This window comes from Pteropus alecto, unplaced genomic scaffold (genome assembly GCF_000325575.1).
Source record: "Pteropus alecto unplaced genomic scaffold, ASM32557v1 scaffold16, whole genome shotgun sequence".
Lineage (NCBI taxonomy): Eukaryota > Metazoa > Chordata > Mammalia > Chiroptera > Pteropodidae > Pteropus > Pteropus alecto.
In genome coordinates, this window is record NW_006438867.1 from 342,328 (window position 1) to 363,696 (window position 21,369).

Here is a 21,369-nt window from a genome sequence, read left to right on the forward strand (position 1 = left end):
TGTGTGTGTGTGCCCCATTTGTTTTTTCTTTTTTTTTTTTTTTTTTTTTTTTTTTTTTTTTAACATGAAGCGTTAGGTTGTTAATTTGGGCTCATTCTTGTTTTTGGAGATAGGCTTGTAATGATATGAACTTTCCTCTTATTACTGCTTTTGCTGTGTCCCAAAAGTTTTGATATGTTGTATTATCATTATCATTTTTTTCTGTGTATCTCTTGACCTCTTTTTATTTCTTCTTTGACCCAGTTATTCTTAAGTAGCATGTTGTTTAAACTTCATGTATTTGTGTTCTTGATTTCTTTCTTTAGTTTCAAAGCATTATGATCAGAGAATATGGTTGGTATGATTTGAACCCTCTTATACTTGTTGAGGCTATTTCTGTTTCCCAGTATGTGGTCTGTTCTTGAGAATGTTCCATGTGCTCTTGAGAATGTTCCATGTGCTCTAGAGAAGAATGTATAGCAGCTGTTTTGGGATGGAAAGCTCAGTAAATGTCAATTATGTCCAGCTGGTCTAATGTGTCATTTAAGGATGTTATTTCTTTATTGATTTTCTGTTTGGATGATCTGTCCATATTTGACAGTGAGGTATTTAGGTCCCCAACTACGATAGTGTTTTTGTCTGTTTCTCTCTTTAGTTCTTGCTAGTAATCATGCCCCAAGAAGACATAACACGTATTAATATCCATGCCTCCAATCAGGGAGCCTATTATGAAGCTATTATGAGGCTCCCTGATTGGGAGCATGGATATTAATATGTGTTATGTCTTCTTGGGGTATGATTCCCAATTATCATTATGAAGTGTCCCTCAGTATCTTTCTTTACCTTTTTTATTTTGAAGTCTATTTCATCTGATATTAGTACCACTACTCCTGCTTTTCTCTGAATGCCATTTGCTTGAAATATCATTATTAACCCTTTCGCTCTGAGTTTATATTTGTCTTTGGGGCTGAGATGTGTCTCCTGGAGGCAGTGTATGGTTGGGTTTTGTTTTTTGATTAATTCTGTAACTCTTTGGCTTTTTATTGGTGAGTTTAGTCCATTTGCATTTAGGGTGATTATTGAAATATGAGGTCTTCTTATAGTCATTTTATCTTTTGCTTTCTGTTAGCTCAGTGTTTCCATTGCTTCCTTGTTCTTGTGCTTCTCTTTTCTTTATTTTGGTTGTCTTTTGTGGGTTTTCCCTCTGGTCCTTCTTGTTTTATGTTATGTACAATGGTTCTGAATCTTTGGCGTGTGGTTACCATTATGAATATGTAAAGAATAGTTATATATATATATACAGTCATCCATTTTCTTCTGTGCATGCCTTATCTCCAATCCCCTTTGCGAATATGGATCTTTGGATCCTCCGTTTTCAGTCACTGTTATCTCAATTTGTTCTTATGTATGCTGAACTTTCATTACTATCTTGTTATAGCAATTCTCTTATTATTGAAGCTTATAATGCCCTGTTCTTAGTAAGGGTTGCATTCTTCTGCTTCTTTTTGCCTGATGGTCACTTTACTCCTAATTATGTTTTGTTGTTGTTGTTGTTGTTGTTGTTGTTGTTGTTGTTTGGTCACTTTGTTTTAGGTAAGCTGCTCCCTTTCGGTATTTACTTGTAGTGCGTAGTTCTTTCACTTAATAGTTTAAATATTTGATTCCATTCCTTTTTGGCTTGTAAGGTTTGCGCTGAGAAGTCTGAGGATAATCTAATGGGCTTACCTTTATATGTTACCGCTTTTTACTCCCTGGCTCCACTGAGAATTCTGTCTTTGTCACTGATTTTTAGTACAATATGTCTTGGTGAAGGCCTTCTTGGGTTGAGATAATTGGGTATTCTGTTGACTTCTTGAATTCCAAACTCCAGCTCATTCCTTACATTTGGGAAATTCTCGTCAACTCTTTGTCTGAAAATGCCTTCTAATTCCTGCTCCTTTTCCTTCCCTTCGAGAATGCCCATTATTCTTATGTTTCCTCTCCTGATGTTATCAGCTAGTTCTTGTATTTCTCTTTTATTATTGTTTATTCTTTGGTTTCTCTCTTTTTCTTTCTGATTTATTTCTAGATTTCTGTCTTCAATCTCACTGGTCCTTTCCTCCATTTGGTCGACTCTATTTCCCAAGTTTGCTATTTCATTTTTCAACTCTTGCCATGTGTTCTTTATATCCAAAAGTCTATTTGGTTCTTTTTGAGAGTTTCAATCTCCTTGCTCTGCTCATTTAGTTGTTTTCTTAATTACTGAAATTGTTGATTTAAGATGTTTCAGAAGTACCATCCTGAATTCTCTGTCTTTAAGTCACATATTTCTATGTAAGCTTATTTTCTGGAGATTTTTCTCTTTCTTTCTGAGATACCTTGTTACCTTGGTTGTTCATGGTGTTTAATGGACTATTTCATTGCCTGGGCAGTAATGGAAGTGTATTCTACTGTTTTTCCAGAAAGATGATTTATTATATGAAGATCTCTCTTTAGCCTGTTGCAAAGAAGGCATTTTTCTTTTGGTTTCCAGTAGGTGGCGTCTAAGCTTCTTGGGTCCCTGCTTTATATAAAGTCTTAATAACGCTTTTTAAATTTTCGTGTAGATATTTAATCATGCTTGCTACCCTCAGTTTCAGTCCCTTCAGTGTCAGCGACAACCTCGGAAGCATTTGCTCAACTTCCCCTGGGGCTCTGCAGTGATCAGTGACGGAGGGTATGGGGGAAAGGGCCTTCTGGGTTGGGTGTTGGGGGCTGCAGCTCAGCCTCAGTTTTGCAATCTTCGCCAGCAAAATCAACTGTTGTTCCTCTGCGGTCTTGTCCTGCTTCTCTGCTTTCTGCCCTGATGACTGGGCCCTGCAGCATTTCCAGGCAGGGCTGTTTAGGGAACCCGCCACAGGAACTCGCCTCTCCTTCTCCTCTCCTCCTCCTCCTGAAGGAAGCTCTGGTGGCTGCGAGAGGCAGCTTCTTTATTTCTCTGAGTCCACCACCCGACACCAGGGTTCTGACCTGTGGTAGCTCTTATGGATTCCACATTCAGATGTGCTGGTGCGCAGTTGGGGTGTTTTTTGTTGAGTTTTAGATGTTCAGCTTATTATTGTTTCAAGGGGAGAGATCTGGGGACGTCTCTCACTCTGTCATGTTTCTAAAGATCTCCCTTTTCTCAGTAATTAAATCATTGTGCCAAAGTGGTCATGTACAGAAAGTTAAGTTCTTAAGAGCAGTTTCTCTCTCTCTCTCTCTCTCTCTCTCTCAATCTCTCTCTCTCTCTCTCTCTCTCTCTCTCACACACACACACACACACACACACACAGAGTTTGGATGAGTTATCTCTGATTCAGCCATGGTATCTCTGAAATGAGAATTCTTAGTACAAATGTCAATCTAGTAGTATAAAAAGCAGTCCATAAGCACCACTATAGAGGAAAGGCTATGTGCCATGTTCACTCAATAACAGTTTTTCTAATGAATTACGACAATATTGTGAAGTGGATACTTAAAAACCTTCCTATTGTAAGTATTTTAAATGTAATGAATATTTTATTGTATATTTTATAATAATAAAAGGGATACCTCCAAGAAGGCAGACTAAAAGAGAGAAATAAAAATGCTGAGCAAATTAGCTAATATTGTGGCTACCTAGAGTGGATTGCATTTCATTGCCCATATGCGGATAGGAAACATAAGGTGGGGATTTTGTTTGAGACCCCAAGCATTAAGCCTGGATACTAGAAAAAATATATAAGAATAAAAATCTATCCTCTAACAGAGCATGCTGTTTCTGCCTGGATTCTAGATGGGGGAAAAAGTCTCTATTGGTTTATCTAATATGTAGATATATAGGAAATTTGGACCCTTTAAAAAAAATAGTGTAAAATAATTATACAATGTGTTTAAAATATTAGATACATAAAAGAAGAAATATATATAAAGAAAAAATAAGAATTGATAGAAAGAAAAAGACAAATATAAAAATAAAAACTTCATATAGAATGCTTCAAAATGAGAGTATAGCATTGGGAAAAAAAAAACTCAATGGATCAATTAAGTAGCAAATTAGACATTCCTATAGAGAAAATTAGCCAATTGTAAGACACATCTCTGAGTGGAAAATGAAAATAAATGAAGTAGAAAATAAAAGTAATATAACTAACCAAAAAAAAAATCCCCAGAATAAATTATAGTTTCTAAAAAAATTACCCTAATAAAATACATAAACTTCTATATCTATGAGCTTATTTCTGTTGTTCGTTTATTTATCCTATTTTCTAGATTCCACATATAGTGAAATCATATGACATTTGTCTTTCTCTGTCTGACTTACTCTACTCAGCACAATACCCTCTAAGTTCAGGCATATTGTTGCAGATAACAAGATTTCATTCTTTTTTTATGGCTGAGTAATGTTTCATTGTATATATGTACTATCTCTTCTTTATCTATTCATCCACTGACAGACACCCAGCTTACCTCCATATAATTGTAAATAATGCTGCACTGAACATATGGATGCATATGCCCCTTCAGGTATTATTTTGGATTTCTTCAGATAAGCACCCGGAAGTGGGATTACTGGATCTTTCTTTGTCTCTTGTTAAAGTCTATTTTGTCTGGTATAAGTATTGCTATCTCAGCTTTTTTTGTTGTTGCCATTTTCATGAAAAATGCTTTTATATCCCTTTATTTTCAATCAGTGTATATCTTTGTAGGCAGATATATGTGAGGGTCTTGTTTTCTTATCCATTCAGTCACCTCATGTCTTTTTAAAATTAATTTAATTAGTTTCAAGTATACAGTACATTAGCTAGACATCCATATAGTTTGTAAAATAATCCCTCCAATTTCTCCCTCTCTCCCTTGACCCTCCACCTAGCCAACATATTAATGTTAACTGCATTCTTTGTGTTGTGTTCCCCATTCTTGTGACCATCCATCAGCTACTAATATGTACTTCTTTGATCCTACACTCCATTCTCCCAGCCCCCCAAATCCCCATCCTTCTGTCTGACACCAATGTCTACTATATTTGCGAGTCTTTTTTGATTAGTTTGTTCTTTTTATTCCTTAGATTCTGCATATTAGTGAAATCATATAGTGTTTATCTTTCTCTGACTTAAATATCTTCTAGGTACATCAAAGGAATATCTTTTTCCATTCTCTTCCTTTTAGTCTGTTTGTGTCTTTTCATCTGAAGTGTATCTTTTGTATTTTTTCTTTTTAAAGAAGTCCCTCCAACATTTTCTGTAATACTGGCTTGGTGGTGATAAATTCCTTTAGCTTATTTTTGTTTGAGAAGCTCTTTATCTGTCCTTCAACCCTAAATGATAGGTTTGCTGAATAAAGTATCCTGGGTTGTAGATCCCAGGTCTTCATCCTGTCAAATATGTTTTGCCAAACCCTTCTGTCCTGCATAGTTTCTTTTGAGAAATCAGCTGCCGGTCTTATGGGCGTTCCTTTATAAGTAACTATTTGTTTTTCTCTTGCTGCTTTTAATATTCTTTCTTTGTATTAAACTTTGGCATTTTAATTACGATTTCTTGGCGTGGGCCTCTTTGGATCCCTGATTTTGGGGACTCTCTGAGTTTAATGGGGTTTTATGTCCATTTTCTTCACCAGGTTAAGGAAGTTTTCCATCATTATTTCTTCAAACAGCTGTTCAACATCTTGATTTTCTTCAGTTATGCCGATCAGATGGATATCCAGACCCTTAGTAGTGTCCCATTTGCTCCTTAAATTATTTTTATAGTCTTGGCATCTTATCTCTTGACATTCTGCTTGTGTGTCCTCGGCTTTCCCGTCCTCTAGATAGGGCATTTGATCCTTTTCTTTATTCACTTTGTTTATTCCTTTGTTTATTCCATTTAATATACTTCTTATCTCAGATAATGTGTTCTTCATTTTAGACTGGTTCCCTTTTATAATTTCCATTTCCATTTTTATATTTTTTATCTCTTTGATGTAGTTCTCTACACTTCTCAAAAGTTTGTTGAGCATCTTTATAACCAGCGTTTTGAACTCTGCATCTGTTAGATTACTTGACTCCATTATATCTGGATCTCTGATCTGTTCTCTCATATAATTTCTGCTTCTTTGTCTTCCCATTTTGGCTGCCTTTAATGTCTGTTTCTATGTCCTAAGCAAAGTTTCTAAATCTCTTGGTCTTATTAGTGTGGATTTGTGAAATAGGTATTCAGTGGCACAGTCCTGAGAGGGTTCAGCTGCAGGCCAAACTTAGCCCAAGCCTCTACCTCTCTAGGGCCACCTGTTAAGATTCAGCAAGCAATCCACAGATGCTGTGTATATAGTTGCCCCAAAAGGGCACACCAGAAACTGAGGCTAGCTGCCTCCTATATGAGTCCAGGCACTGCTCAGCAAGGAGCACCTGACTCGCTGAGGATATACCTGGATGTGGCTTGGGTGGGGCTGCGAGTTGGGTGAGGCTGGGTTTCAAGGAATCCTCTGGGCAGAGTGACTGTTATCCAGGTTGATGATCTCATGGCTATGGTGGCGCTGTGTTCGCCCACTGGTAGAGGGGAGGGCTCAACAGAACAATGGATACCACCAGCTCTTCTGTACCGAGTGAGTCCTGCCTCAACCCTCTCTCTGACAATATCTCCTTGTAAATCCCTCGTGCTTCCTGCACGCAGCTGGGTTGGCACTGGTGCTCAGAGTGAGCAGGTCCGTCACTGCAAAAATCCGCTCACAGATGCGACCCCTTTAAGAGGCGTCTGCCACTGCCGCAGCCTCCATCTCACTCAGCTGCTTGGGCTGGGCAGCCCCACGTCCTCGCTCTGTCCTACCTTCTGCTGTTGCAGGGTGCTTTCTTGTATTTCTCCCTGGTTGTATGACTTGTTTATCAAGATCCCAGGTGATTTTCCCTTGCTGCTTGCCCTTGATTTACGTCGCAACTTTGATTTGGTCGCCAGAGGGATGAACAGAGCCTCTATTATCTATGCAATTTTTTATGATCTTCTCTTAGGATTTAAACAATTATTTTTAACAATGAAAACCCATTTGAGAATTAAGGCTTGGCAGATACTTCTATTGTCTTGCTATAGGAAGGAACATTCTCGCCTGAAACTGTTTTCTGCCGGTGTCAACCTTTGGCATGGAACATGATAGCAGAAAGCATCCAGAGTCCTCAGGAGCAAGTTTGGAAGCCAGATGCCGCTGTCCCCTTGTCCCACCTCATGTCTTTTGATTGGAACATTTAATCTATTTATATCTAAAGTAATTGTTGATAGATATGTAGTTATTGCCATTTTATTATTCATATTTTTTATCTTTTATTTTTTATTAAAGAAGTCCCTTAACATTTCTTGTAATATTGGTTTGATGGTGATGGACTAACTGCTTTTCTCTTGCAGCTTTTAAAATTCTCTCTTTCTCTTTAACCTTTGACATTTTAATTATGATGTGTCTTGTTGTGGGCCTGTTTGGGTTCATCTTGTTTGGGACTCTGTGATTCCTGGGCTTGTATGTCTATTTCATTCTCCAGCGTCAGAAAGTTTTCCATCACTATTTCTTCCCTGAGGAGCAAGGGGTCCCAGCCCCACACTAGGTTGCCCAGTTCAGAGCACCAGTGTCTGTAAGTAGAGTCCCATAACATATAGCTATGAAAATCAGAAGAATTCCATCATGTTGAAATGGAGGGCTGCTAGAATCCCAGGCATTCCTCTCAAAAGCCCCACACATGAACTTACTCACTGATGTATTTTCTCTGAGTTCCAGCAATGGACAGCAGCCTGAAAAGTGCCAGGGACGTATAGAGAGGAACTAAATTATCTGGCTTCAGGGCAAGTGCTGAAGGGGCAGCTCTCTCTGGGACTAAAGTGCCTACAGGCGTTAACTTGTTCTTTTACTAAGCCTTCCCCCAACACACCTGTAGGGGCAGGCGTGTGGCAAATCTGAGTCTCCAACAAACTCATCCTACCCCTGAGATTCCCTGAGAATCTGCCACACCCAGCTCACACACAGGCCGCAACCTCTTTCAGAGGCTGTTATTCACAAGTGGTCAGCATTGGCCCATGTTGTGGGCTACCTCAAAATCTCTGAAAGGCCCACAAACCCCAATCAGTGGCTGGTTGGAGCATGCCCTGGAATTCTTGCTAATAGGCTCCCAGCCTGGCACTTGTGGCAGCAGGCCCCAGTCGGTAGAATAGCCATTCCCATGTGCCTATAAGCCCAGCACAGGAAGATACCAACTGCAGATCACTTTGTAGTACTTACAAGGTTGCCCCAGGTTAGGCACAGACAGCAGTTGACCTAGGTTACCGCCGAAACCCCTGCTAAGAGGCCCAAGAACCAATATACCCGATGACCAGCTTATACCACACCAGAGCACCAAGTGATTAACTCCGCAAACAACATACTCAAAGGATGGACTCAGAAAAAACAAGATCCCTCCTATAGTGAGGATCAGTCCCAATAAAACTTCCCAGTTACTGCAGTCACTGTGAATTCTCAGAGGCAGTAATCCTGAGGGTCAGTCCTACCCATTTATATACAAAAGAATTCAAGGCTCAATTATAACATGAAGGCACAACAATCCAGCTCATATGACTAGGGAGACTACACCACTGGGCCCCACAGGACACCTACTACATAAGACCAACCAGCAAAGACTTATGTAGCAGATATACCTACATAAGACCACCCAGCAAAGACTTATGTAGCAGATATACCTAAAATATAGAAATAAACACAGGGAGGCAGCCAAAATGAGGAAACAAAGAAACATCTCTCAAATAAAAGAACAAAACTCTAGAGAAAGAACTAAACTAAATGGAGGCAAGCAATCTATCTGACACAGAGTTCAAAATACTGGTTATAAAAAAACTCAATGATTTTAGGGGGAAAAACAGATCCACTCAGTGAGAATTAACACAAAGATATGGAAACCATAAAAAAGAACCAGTCAGAATGAAAAATACAATAATTGATATAAAAATAATTAAATATGATCAACAACAGATTAGGTGACGCAGAAATCTGAATCAGCAGTTTCAAAGATAAGGTAGTAGAAAAAAACCAATCAAAACATCAAAAAAAAAAAAGACCCCCCCCTTTTATGCAGGAAAAAAAAAAGCCCACAAGGATAGTTTAAGAAACCTCTGGGATAACATCAAGCATATCAATTTGGATACCAGAAGAAGAACAGAGAGAACAAGGGATTGAAAATGTATTTGAAAAAATAATAACTGAAAACATCTCTATCCTGATGAGGAAATAGACATACATGTCCAGGAAGCACTGAGAGTCCCAAATAAGATCAACGCAAAGAAGCCCACTCCAAGGTACATCATAAGTAAAATGTCAAAGCTTAAAGTCAAAGAGAGAATCCTAAAAGCAGTGAAAGAACAGCAGTTAATTACCTACAAGGGAGCTTCCATAAGATTGTCAATTGATTTCTCATCATAAACTTTGAAGGCCAGAAGAGATTGGCAAGAAATATTCAAAGTGTTAAAAAGCTGAGATCTACGACTAAGATTGCTCTACCCAACAAGGCTTTCATTTAGAATTGAAGAGAGATAAAGAGCTTCTTAGACAGAAAAAAAAGGAAATTCATCACTACCAAACTAGTATTACAAGAAATGATAAAGGGACTTCTTTAAGAGAAAAATAAAATCTCAGAAATATAAATAATAAAATGGCAACAACTATATACCTATCAATAATTACTTTAAATGTGAATGGATTAAATGCCCAAATTAAGACAGGGTGGCAGAATAAAAAAAAAAAAAGACTCATATATGTTGCCTACAAGAGACCCACTTCAGATCAAAAGATACACACAGTCTGAAAATAAAGGGATGGAAAATGATATTTTATGTAAATGGAAATAAAAAAAAGCCAGGGTAGCAATACTTAAATCAGTAAAATTATACTTTAAAATAAAGGCTATAATAAGGGACCAAGAATATTACATAATGATAAAGGGTTAAATCTAACAAGAAGATATAATTCATGTGAACATTTACACACCACAAACTAAGGAGCATCTAAATATATAGAGCAAATCTTGACAGATATAAAGAGGGAGATTGACAGTAACATAATCATAGTAGGGGACTTTAATACCCTATTGACATGAATGTATAGATCTTCCAGACAGAAAGTCAACAAGAAAACAGCTGTCTTAAATGACACAGTAGACTAGATTAATTTAATTGATATTTTTAGAACACTACACCCTAAAGCAGCAGAATATGTATTCTTTTCAAATACCCATGGAATATTTTCCAGTACAGACCATATGTTTGGCCACAACACAGGGCTCAATAAATTTAGGACTGAAATCATACCAAGCATTACAATGGTATGAAACTAGAAATCAATTACAAGAAGAAAACTGAAAAGCAGACAACAACATGGAGGCTTAAAATCATGGTAATAAACAATAAATTGCTTAGCAATGAATTTAAGGAAGAAATAAAAAGATACCTTGAAAAAAATGATAATGAAAATACAATGACCCCAAATCAATGGGACACAGCCAAAGTAGTTTTAAGAGGGAACTTCATTGCTATACAGGCCCAAATATAGCCAAACAAACATAGCTCAAAGTGAGAAGAAGAAAGGAACTGATAAAGATCAGAGTGGAAATAAATGAAGTAGAGTCTAAAAGAACAATTTAAAAGATCAATAAAACCAAGAGCTGGGTCTTTGAAAAGGTAAATAAAATTGATAAATCTTCAGCCAAACTCATTATGAAATAAAAAGAGGACCAAAATAAATAAAATCAGAAATGAAAAGAAGTGACAATTGACACCACAGAAATACAAAAGATTACAAGAAAATACTGAGAACAATTACATGCCAATAAATTGGATAACCTGGAAGAAATAAAAAAATTCCTAGAAAAATACAATCTTTCAAGACTGAAGCAAGAAGAAACAGAAAATCAGAACAGATTGATAACTACCAATAAAATAGCATAAATAATAATAATAATAATAAAACTCCCAACAAGCCAAAGTTCTGGATAATGGCTTCACAGTTGAATTTTATGAAACATTTGAAGAATTAATACACATTCTTCTCAAATATTCCAAAAAATTCAAGAGGGGAGAAGGCTCTCAAGCTCATTTTAAAGTACAGCATTACCCTAATTTCAAAACCAGACAAAGACATTACAAAACCATAAAATTATATGGCAATACCCCCTGATTAACATAGATGCAAAAATTTTCAACAAAATATTAGCAAACCAAATTCAGAAATACATTAAAAAAGATACTACACCATGATCAAGTGAGGTTTATTCCTTGATGCAAGCTGATTCAGTATCTGCAAATTAATTAACATGATATACCACATAAAGAAAATGAAGGATAAAAATCATATGATCATATCAACAGATGCAGTAAAAGCATTTGACAAAATCCAGCATCCATTTATGATAAAGATTCTCATCCAAGTGGAAACAGAGAGAACACATAATAAAGGCCATTTTTTGACTAATTTACAGCTAACATTAAATCAAATGGTGAAAAACTAAAAACGTTTTCCTTAAAATCAGGAACAAGACAAGGATATCTATTTTTATCACTCTCATTCAACATAGTATTGGAAATCCTAGCCATAGCAATAAGACAAGAAAAAGAAATAAAGGCATCTAAATTTGAAAGGAAGAATTAAAACTGTCATTATTTGCAGATAACATGATTCTATATATAGGTAACCCTAACAAGTCCCCTAGAAAACTATTAAAGCTAATAATTAAATTCAGCAAAGTAGAAGGATATGAAATTAATATTCAGAAATCAGATGCATTTTTATATACCAATAACGAATTATCAGACAGTAAAATTAAGAAAACAATCCTATTTATAATTCTACAAAAATGTATGAAATACCTAGCAATAAATTTTACCAAGGAGGTAAAAGATATAACTTCAGAAAAGTATAAGACATTAAAGAAAAAAATTGAAGAAAATACAAATAAATGGAAAGATATAACATGATCGTGGCTAGGAAGAGTTAACATCGTTAAAATGTCCATACTACCTAAAACAATTCCTATCAAAATGTCAATGAAATTTTTCACAGAACTAGAACAAATAATCCTAAAATTTCTATGTATCCATGAAAGACTCCAAATTGCCAAGCAATTTTGAAAAAAAAGAACAAATATGGAGGTATCACACTACCTGATTTTAAACTACACTACAATGTTATAGTAATTAAAACAGCAAGGTGCTGGCAGTAAAAACAGGAAGATAGATAAATGGAACAGAACAGAGAGCCCAGAAATAAACCCAAGTCTATATGGTCAATTAAGCTAAGAAAGGAGGCACGAATACACAATGGAATAAATATACAAAGACAATCTATTCAATAAATAGTGTTGAGGAAACTGGACAGAAGACACACAGAATGAAACTAGACCACTTTCTTGCACCATATACATGAATAATCTCAAAATGAATTAAAGACTTAAATGTAAGGCACAAAACCATAAAACTCCTAAGAGAAAACATAAGCAACAAACTCTCCGACACTGCTTTTAGTAATATTGGTTTGGAAATGCCTCCTCAGGTAAGAGAAACAGAAGAAAAAAGAAACAATTGGGACTACATCAAACTAAAAAGATTTTGCCCAGCAAAAGAAACCATTAACAAAACAAAAAAAACAACCTGTTGAAAGAAAAAAGATATTCGCCATTCAATAAGGGGTTGATATTCAAAATATATCAGGACTTCATACAACTTAACACCAAAAAGACAAACAATTCAATTAAAAAATGAGCACAACACTTGAATATACATTTTTCCAAAGAGGACATATAGATGGCCAATGGACATATGAAAAGATGTTCAATGTTGCTAATCATCAGGGAAATCAAAGTGAAGCCACAATGAGATATCGTCTCACACTTGTTGGAATGGCTGTCATCAAAAAAAAAAAAAAATCAAGAAATAACAAGTGTTGGTGAGAATGTGGAAAAAAGGGAACCCGCTTGTACTGTTAGTGAGATTGTAAATTGTTGTGCCCACTATGAAAATAGTATGAAGTTTCCTTAAACAATTAAAAATAGAACTACTTTATGAAACAGCAATTCCACTTTTGGAAATTTATTTTTAAAAAATCTAAAATATGAATTCAAAAAGATATATGCATCATATGTTTATTGCATCATTGTTTGCAGTAGCCAAGATATGGAAACAACCTATGTGTCCAGCAATAAACAATTGGATAAAGAAGATGTTGTACATATATGCAGTCAAACATACTAGCTATAAAAAGGAATGAAATCTTACCATTTGTGACAATATGGATGGGAGTAGAGTATATTATGCTGAGTGATATGTCAGATAAAGATAAATATCATATGATTTCACTTATATGTGGAATATAAAAAACAAAATAAATGAGCCAACAAAACAGAAGTAAACTCATAGATATAGAGAATAACCTGATAGTTGCCTTGTGGAAGTGGGTATAGATAATAAAAGTGAAAGAATTAAGAAGTATAAGTTGGCAGTTACAAAGTAGTCAGATGAATGTAAAGTACAACTTGGGGAATATATTCACTAATAATGTAATAACTATATATGGTGTCTGGAGGTACTATACTTATTGGGGGGTTATTTTTTAAGTTATATAAATATCTAACAACTATGTTGTATTCCTGAAAATAATATTATATTGAATATCAATTGTAATTGAAAAATAAAAAATGAAAAATAAATAAGTAAAAAAATATATAAATGGAGAGAGAGCCTGAATTGACGTTTCTCCAAAGAACATGGCCAATGAACATGTGAACAGATGCTCAACATCACCAATCATTTGGGAAATGCAAATTAATACCACAATGAGATTTCACTTCACACCTGTCAGAATGGCTATCAATAAATCAACAAACAAGTATTGGCAAGGATGTGGAGAAAAGGGAACGCTCGTGCACTGTTTGGTGAGACTGCAAGTTGGTACAGCCATTATAGAAAACAGTATGGAAGTGCCAAAAAATTAAAAATAGAACTACCATATAATCCAGCAATCCCACTTTGGTTTTTATCCCAAAAATCTAAAATACTAATTCGATAAGAGATATGCACCTCTACGTTTATTGCAGCATTATTTACAATAGGCAAAATATGAAAAGTTCCTAAGTGTCCATCGATAGAAAGAGAAGTGGTACATATATTTAATGGAATATTACTCAGCCATAAAAAAGGAACGAAATCCTGCCATTTGCAATAACATGGATGGAGTTAGAGGGTATTGTGCTAAGTGAAATAAGTCAGATATCAAAAGACAAATACCATATGATTTCGCTTATATGTGGAATTTCAAAAACAAGTAAATGGACAAACAAAATAGAAACAACCTCATAGATACAGAGGACCTTTTGGTAGTTGCCAGATGGGAGGGGAGTTGGGTGAAAAATAAAAAGAGATTAAGATGTACCAACTAACAGTTGTAAAAACAGTCACGGGATGTAAAGTACAGAATAGGGAATATAGTGAATCACATTTTAATAAGTATACATGGTGTCAAATGTGTACTAAACCGATAAATGATAAGGGTTGTCACTGCATAAGTGTAAATGTCTAATCATTATGTCATACACCTGAAACTAATATAATATTGTATGTCACCTGTACTTGGAAAATTTAAAATACATAAATAAAATAGTAAGTAGACTAAAAAAAAGGAATTATATCCCAATGCAATTGTATGAAAAAGAATAAAATACCTAGGAAGTGAAAGACATATACACTGAAACTAGAAGACAGTGATAAAAGAAACGGAAGAAGACACAAATAAATGGAAAGTTATTCTATGGTCATGGATTGAAAGAATTAATATTGTTAAAGTGTTCATACTACTTGACAAAATCTACAGAGACAATGCAATCTCTATCAAAATTGCTATGATATTTTTCATAGAATAGAACAAACTATCCTAAAATTTGTATGCTACTACAAAAGACCCCAAATAGCCAAAATAATCTTGAGAAAGAAGAATAAAGCTGGAGGCTTCATGGTGCCTGATTTCAAACTATATTGCAAAGCTATTGTAACAGTATAGTACTGGCATAAAAATAGACACATAGATCAATGTTATAGAACAGAGAACCCAGAAATAAACGCACACATATATGGTTAATTAATTTATAACAAGAACATACAATGGGAAAAGGATAGTTTCTTCAATAAATGTTGGGAATACTGGAGAGCCGCATGCAAAAGAATAAACCTGGACAACTATCTTACACAACACACAAGAATTAATTCAAAATGTATTAAAGACTCAAATATAATACCTTAAACTGTAAAACTCCTAGAAGAAAACATAAAAAGTAATCTCCTTGACATTGGTCTTGGCAATGATTTTTTGGCTATGACTCCAAAAGCAAAGGCAACAAAAGCAAAAATAAACAAGTGGGACTACATCAAGCTAAGAAGCTTCTGCATAGGAAAGAAAACCATAAACAAAATGAAAAGATAACCTACATAATGGAAGAAAATATTTGCAACACACATAACTTATATGAAGTTAATATCCAAAATACATAAAAACTCATATAACTTAATAGCAAAAACCCCCAAATAGGACAGAAGATCTGAACAGATGTTTTACAAAGAAGACATAAAAATGGTCAAAAAGTGCATAAAAGAATGCTTTATAACACTGATCATCAGGGAATGCAAATCAAAACCACAATGTGATATCACCTAACACCTGTTAAAATTTCTATTATCAAAAAGACAGGAAATAACAAGTGTTGTCGAGGATGTGAGAAAAGAGAATCCTCGTGCACTGTTCATGATAATTTAAATTGGTGGAGCCACTATAGAAAATAGCATGACATTTCTTCAGAAAATTAAAATTGGAACTACCATATGTTCTAGCAATTTTACTACTAGGTATTTATTTGAACAAAACAAAACTAACTCAAAAATATATGTACCCTATGTACATTGCAGCATTATTTACAATAGCAAGATATGAAAACAACCTAAGTGTCCATAGATGGATACATGGATAAAAAAATGTGTCATATGTACACAATGGAATTTAGCCAAAAAATAAAATGAAATGTTGCTATTTGTGACAACATGTAGGGACCTATGCTAAGTGAAATAAGAGACAAATACTATATGATCTCACTTATATATGGACTCTAAAGAAAAAAAAAAAAAGCTCATAGATACAGAGATTTGTGGTTGCCAGGTTGCCAGAGGCAGGAGGTAGGGGAGAGGCAAAACTGGGTAAAGCAAATGAAAAGGTACAAACTTCTAGTTATAAATAAATAAGTCATGAGGATGTAATACACATGTAATATACAATATACATGGTCACTATAGTTAATAATACTGTTTTGCATATTTGAAAGTTGCTAATAGTCATTAATAACATTTAATAGTTGCTAAATCTTAAAAGTCCTCTTCACACACAAAAAGCATTTTTGGGGACTATATATGGTGATGGAGGTTAACTATACTTATTGTGGTGATCATTTCCTAATATATGCAAATATCGAATCATTATATTGTACACCTCAACAAATATAATGCTGTATGCCAATTATACCTCAATAAATTTTTTTTCTGTACCTTTATTTTTTCCCCATATGCATCTCATAGCAATCCATGTGGTAAAAAAATTTTGCTAGCAAAACAAACTGAAATAAGGTAATCAATTTTATTTTACATTTGAAAATCAAGTCTATCCTTATCTTTCTATATTAATAGAACTAGGGAGGTGAGAGAGAGAGAGAGAGAGAGAGAGAGAGAGAGAGAGAGAGAGAGAGAGAGGCAGAGAAAAGTGAGAAGAGCACAAGTGAGCAGATAGGCATTTAGTGTGGACTATTCAGTTTTGGCTGACATTTAAAATACTGGCTTCCTTTCTAAGAGCAATCGAATTTAAAAATAAAATTTCTGTATTTCTTTAAATAAAGAATTGAATTATTTATTAAACTAAAAAACTAAGGCAGTGTTTAAATATATTAAAGTAGCTTCTACATGCAAGGTATTACCTAAGTTTTAGGTAGAAACTTCCTTAGTTTTAAGATTATTTTGAATTAAAATCTTTTGAAACTTATCTAGCTTCTCTCTAAACCAAAAGGTTCATTTACCAGTTTCTTCCTCTTTTATGTACCATGAGGAAAAATTCAAGAGGAAAAGAAAAATATTTAAGTATTGGGGGTCCTGTCTCTTAGTTCACTGCTCTTACTTTTCTCACTAGATTAATCACAATCTTTCTTCTGTTTTCTCTTTCCTCACAAGAAAGAACAAATATTTCTTGAACTGGAAAGATTAAGATGGTTTTCTCCTTTTCCTATTCAGGAGGGATTACCTTGTGGAAGTATCATTTCCTTCAGGAATAGTAGTCTAGAATACCCTTCCTTTTTGAGGGCACAGAGATGTCTGTTGGATTTAAATTTTCCATATATTTATTACCTTTCTAGTCATTCATTTAACAGCCTTGTCTGATGGATTTCTTTGAAAAATGAGTTCAAACAGAGATTAAAGTTAGAAAATATAAGCTTTTAAAAGCATAACAAAACAAAAAGTAGATTAAATTTTAAAAAATTGCTTCAATTCTTTACCACGAAATTTAAAAAATTTAATCACTTAATGGTAAATGGCACTGTAAAATAAACTGTACAGAAAAAAACACACAGGTATAATTTTTGCTTTTTAAAAATATTAAATCAAAAAAGACAAATTGACTGATGCAGCCAAATTCAAACTTAATCACACCATAAAATCAAGCATAAAATAAAGGCACATGTGATATTCTTTTACACTCTCATTTTTCTGTCCAGAAGTCTGTGCCTCATGTTGGTCTTCCCTGCTAGGAGGAATCATTTTTAGGTAAATTAGTACTTACCATCACCTTTGTCAGGAATGATTGTAACCTGAGCCTCTGGGAACTCTGATCCAATTCTTCCACCCATGGGCATGCTCAGAAGGACATGGAATGTTTCCTTCTCTTCATACAAGGAGTCATCAATAACAACAATCCGACACATTTTCTCACACTCATCTTTGTCAAAGCGGATAACACTGGTGTGGTCCTCGGGCCTGGATATGTAATCTGAATAGGAAAGCACTGATGTTGGCACAGTTCCGCTTGCCGTTCCTCGAGGCAGAGAAAACCCGAAAGATATTTATGAGAAACATTTTACAAAGATATTTCCAGAAACAATCATTTTCAAATGTAGTATTTTAATGTAGTATTTCAAATGTAGTATTTCAATTAATATCTATGATTACCCCTGAAAATTGCAATAGCACCTGTATACCGTTCTAGCATCATGAGTCAACTTAATAATAGTCTCAACCATATGGCAAATATTATATTCCAAGTGTTTTCTCATCTACTTCCTTCCAGTGGTCTTTTAGAACAACACGATATTACAAAATATTAGCTCCTACTATTTAAATGCTTACTGTGTGCAGTGAAGTGCCAAGCATTTTACACACACTTCCTCAGTAATTCTCTCAAGCACTCTATTGGGTTTCATGCATTCGGTAACTGAGGTTTACAGAAATTAAACCACTTGCTCTAAAGTCTGAAATTTTAATCACTATTCTCTATTACCTTTCAATTCACATACATTAATGGAAATTTTAAAGATTGTCAGCTCAGATCTCAATAGCATATATGACTTTTACTTTTGTATTCTTAGAAAATTTACCTGTTTTCTAGAAAGTTGTTTAGCATATTAATGAATATTATGTATTAATTTTAGTTTTGTATTACATAAAATCACCTTTCAGGGGTTGCTCACCCATGAGCAAAGACAAGTATTTTGAAATTTGATTGAAATGAGTTTCAAACGAGTTTGCAATTAGTTTATTCCTTGGGTATATATTTCTTTGCCCTCAATTTTTCTTTTCATTTTTTTTTTTTTTTTTAACAATTACTCCCTTCTAGTTGAGCAGGCTTGGACAGGGGAGGGAGGCTTCAATTTCTTACAATCCAGAAAGCACTGACAATTAGAATAAGCAGCTAAGTGAACCAGAAATGTTTTTGATAAGTGGCAGCAGAGTCCTTCCAGGTCTTCTTTAGAGGGGTCCTCAAAGGTACAATAGTGAAGGAAAACCTCTGGATCAATGCTTTTTTTCTTCTTGTGAAAATTATAATAATAGAGTATACCACTCATGACATAATGTTATGTCTCTAACATGTTAATGAGACTTATTTATATCTTTGGGGGACATTTTAGTTTAGTTTGTTTGCAAATGAGTTACCTTGTTGTGTATAACAGATCACCATCAACTCCTGGCTCACATCTCCACTTCTCCTGATGGGAATGAACAGTTCACCAACATCTTCTTTAATGAAGTATTCAGATTGAGGAATAAATACACTTGATTCTAAGGAGAAAACACAATCACAGTCACTGATATTTTTGTCTGAGCTTCTTATCTCTGAAACAATCCTATACAAATTAAAATTGCTCTAATGATTGATTCCTCACCTCCCACCTTGCATATTCTTTTAGAATAACACAGTATGAGGGGAAGGAGGGAGGAGAGGGGAGAAGAAGTAGGTATAAAGCATGCAGGCTCTGGGCCAACGAATTCTTAACTTAGAAATAAAACCCAACATTGCTTTTATCTCCAGTAATGGCTCTCTTCTAATTAATACGTGCTATAGATACATTCCTTTACAATCAATTTTGTTCTCGTGGTACAAATCAACACTTTTCAATTGAGTAGTCAAATTTTAGAGGTGAAAAGACCTCAGAAGTCATCTTTGTCCCACCTCTTACTTTAGATGAGGAAACTCAGACTCATAGAGTTGAACATATTTTTCAAGGAGTCTTCCTGGTAAGTCAAGGAATAAAACTCAGAGCCTGTAATGTCTACTGTATTTGTTCTTTTTACTTAAAACGTATTCCTTTTGAATAATCGATGATTAAAACATAATATTAATGCATTATTCAATTTTTTTTGTTTGAAGATTTTTAAATAACAGTTCCTTTAGAATTTATAAATCTTTTTTATCAGCCATAAGGAAAAAATCTGTGGTTTCCTATCTCTCCTAGAGGAATAACAATAACACATAATATATAACATTATATTTATATGTTTCAGTGATTCATTTTTAAGGTATTTTAAAGGTACACTAAATAATAAAAATGATATAAATTATTGAAAAAACACAGTTCGATGTAAAACTATGTTTAGTTCAATAAAACATTTAGTTCAATCATTCGATATGATAATCCTCAAACAGATACTTTGCCTGGAGTCTGTTTCACTGAAAGTTTCATATACACATAGAAAATGCTTCATGAATATTTTTAAAACAGTAAGCCACACTGCTTCTAATCATTATAAAAGACTATTGGAATAGAGAACACAGCCCTCGAGGTCCATGTTCCTTCCTTTTCCACCTGTCTTGTGCCCCTGGAACTGATTAATGTGAACCACATCAAAGGTTTCCTTTGTGCTCTGGCTGAGTCAGTCAAAGGAGAATACAGCAGGACTCAGAGGGCTGTGCAAGAGTTGAGTAAGGTCAGCATTCATTTCCCTGGTTCCCCTTGGGGTTCCATAGCTGACTGCACAGCCCCATGCAAAGGTCATAGTGTTTCCTGGATACCCTAGCTGATTCTCTGGATTCAGCTAACTTCTTCTTCCCTTACCCCTCAGGCCTAGAGGAAGTCTACAGTAATCTATACAGCATGATATTGATATAAAAAACAGATATATTGATCAATGGAACAGAATAGAGAGCCCATAAATAAATCCATACCTATACGCTCACTTAATATATGACAAAGGAGGCAAGAATATACAATGGGGTAAAGACAGTCTCTTCAACAAATGTTGTTGGGAAAATTAGACAAATACATGCAAAAAAAAAAAAAAAGACCACCTTCTTACGTCGTATACAAGAATAGACTCAAAATGGATTAAAGACCTAAATGTAAGATCTGAAACCATAAAACTTTTAGAAGAAAACATAGACAGTAAACTCTCTGATATTGCTAAAAGCAATTTCTTTTTGGATATACCTCCTTGGGCAAAGAAAACAAAAGAAAAAATAAATAAATGGGACTACATCAAACTAAAAAGTTTTTGTACAACAAAGGAAACTATCAACAAAACAAAAAAGACAGCTGACTGATTAGGAGAAGATATTTGCTAATGATACACCTGGAGGTTTCATAATCCTTACCCTCACCTTTGTAAATAGTATGTTGAAAATTCTTAAGTTACTCATTTTGAGTGAAACATTTGTTTTCTTCTGGGGTTCGGACTGATACACCAATTTAAAAAATGGCACCATTAAAAATGGTAGATATAAGATTTTATAACTAATCATTCATTTATCAAACATTGACTGGGTGACTACTTGCAATAAAGGGATATAAAAGTAAACAAAATCCCTGGTTTTTACTTTTATAGTAGAGAGGAGGAAAAAAATAAAGAAAAAACA

At 34.7% G+C, this 21,369-nt stretch overlaps 1 protein-coding gene across 1 annotated transcript in view; it reads right to left on the reverse strand.

Moving 5' to 3' along the window:
• Positions 1–21,369, reverse strand: part of FREM2 (FRAS1 related extracellular matrix protein 2) — a 268,872-nt gene that overhangs the window by 140,211 nt on the left and 107,292 nt on the right. Inside the window, exons 5-6 of the mRNA XM_006915781.3 lie at positions 19,173–19,298; positions 17,806–18,057 (exon numbers count right to left, since the gene is read on the reverse strand). Coding sequence (XP_006915843.1) covers positions 17,806–18,057; positions 19,173–19,298 — 378 coding nt within the window. The remainder of the gene's footprint in view (positions 1–17,805; positions 18,058–19,172; positions 19,299–21,369) is intronic.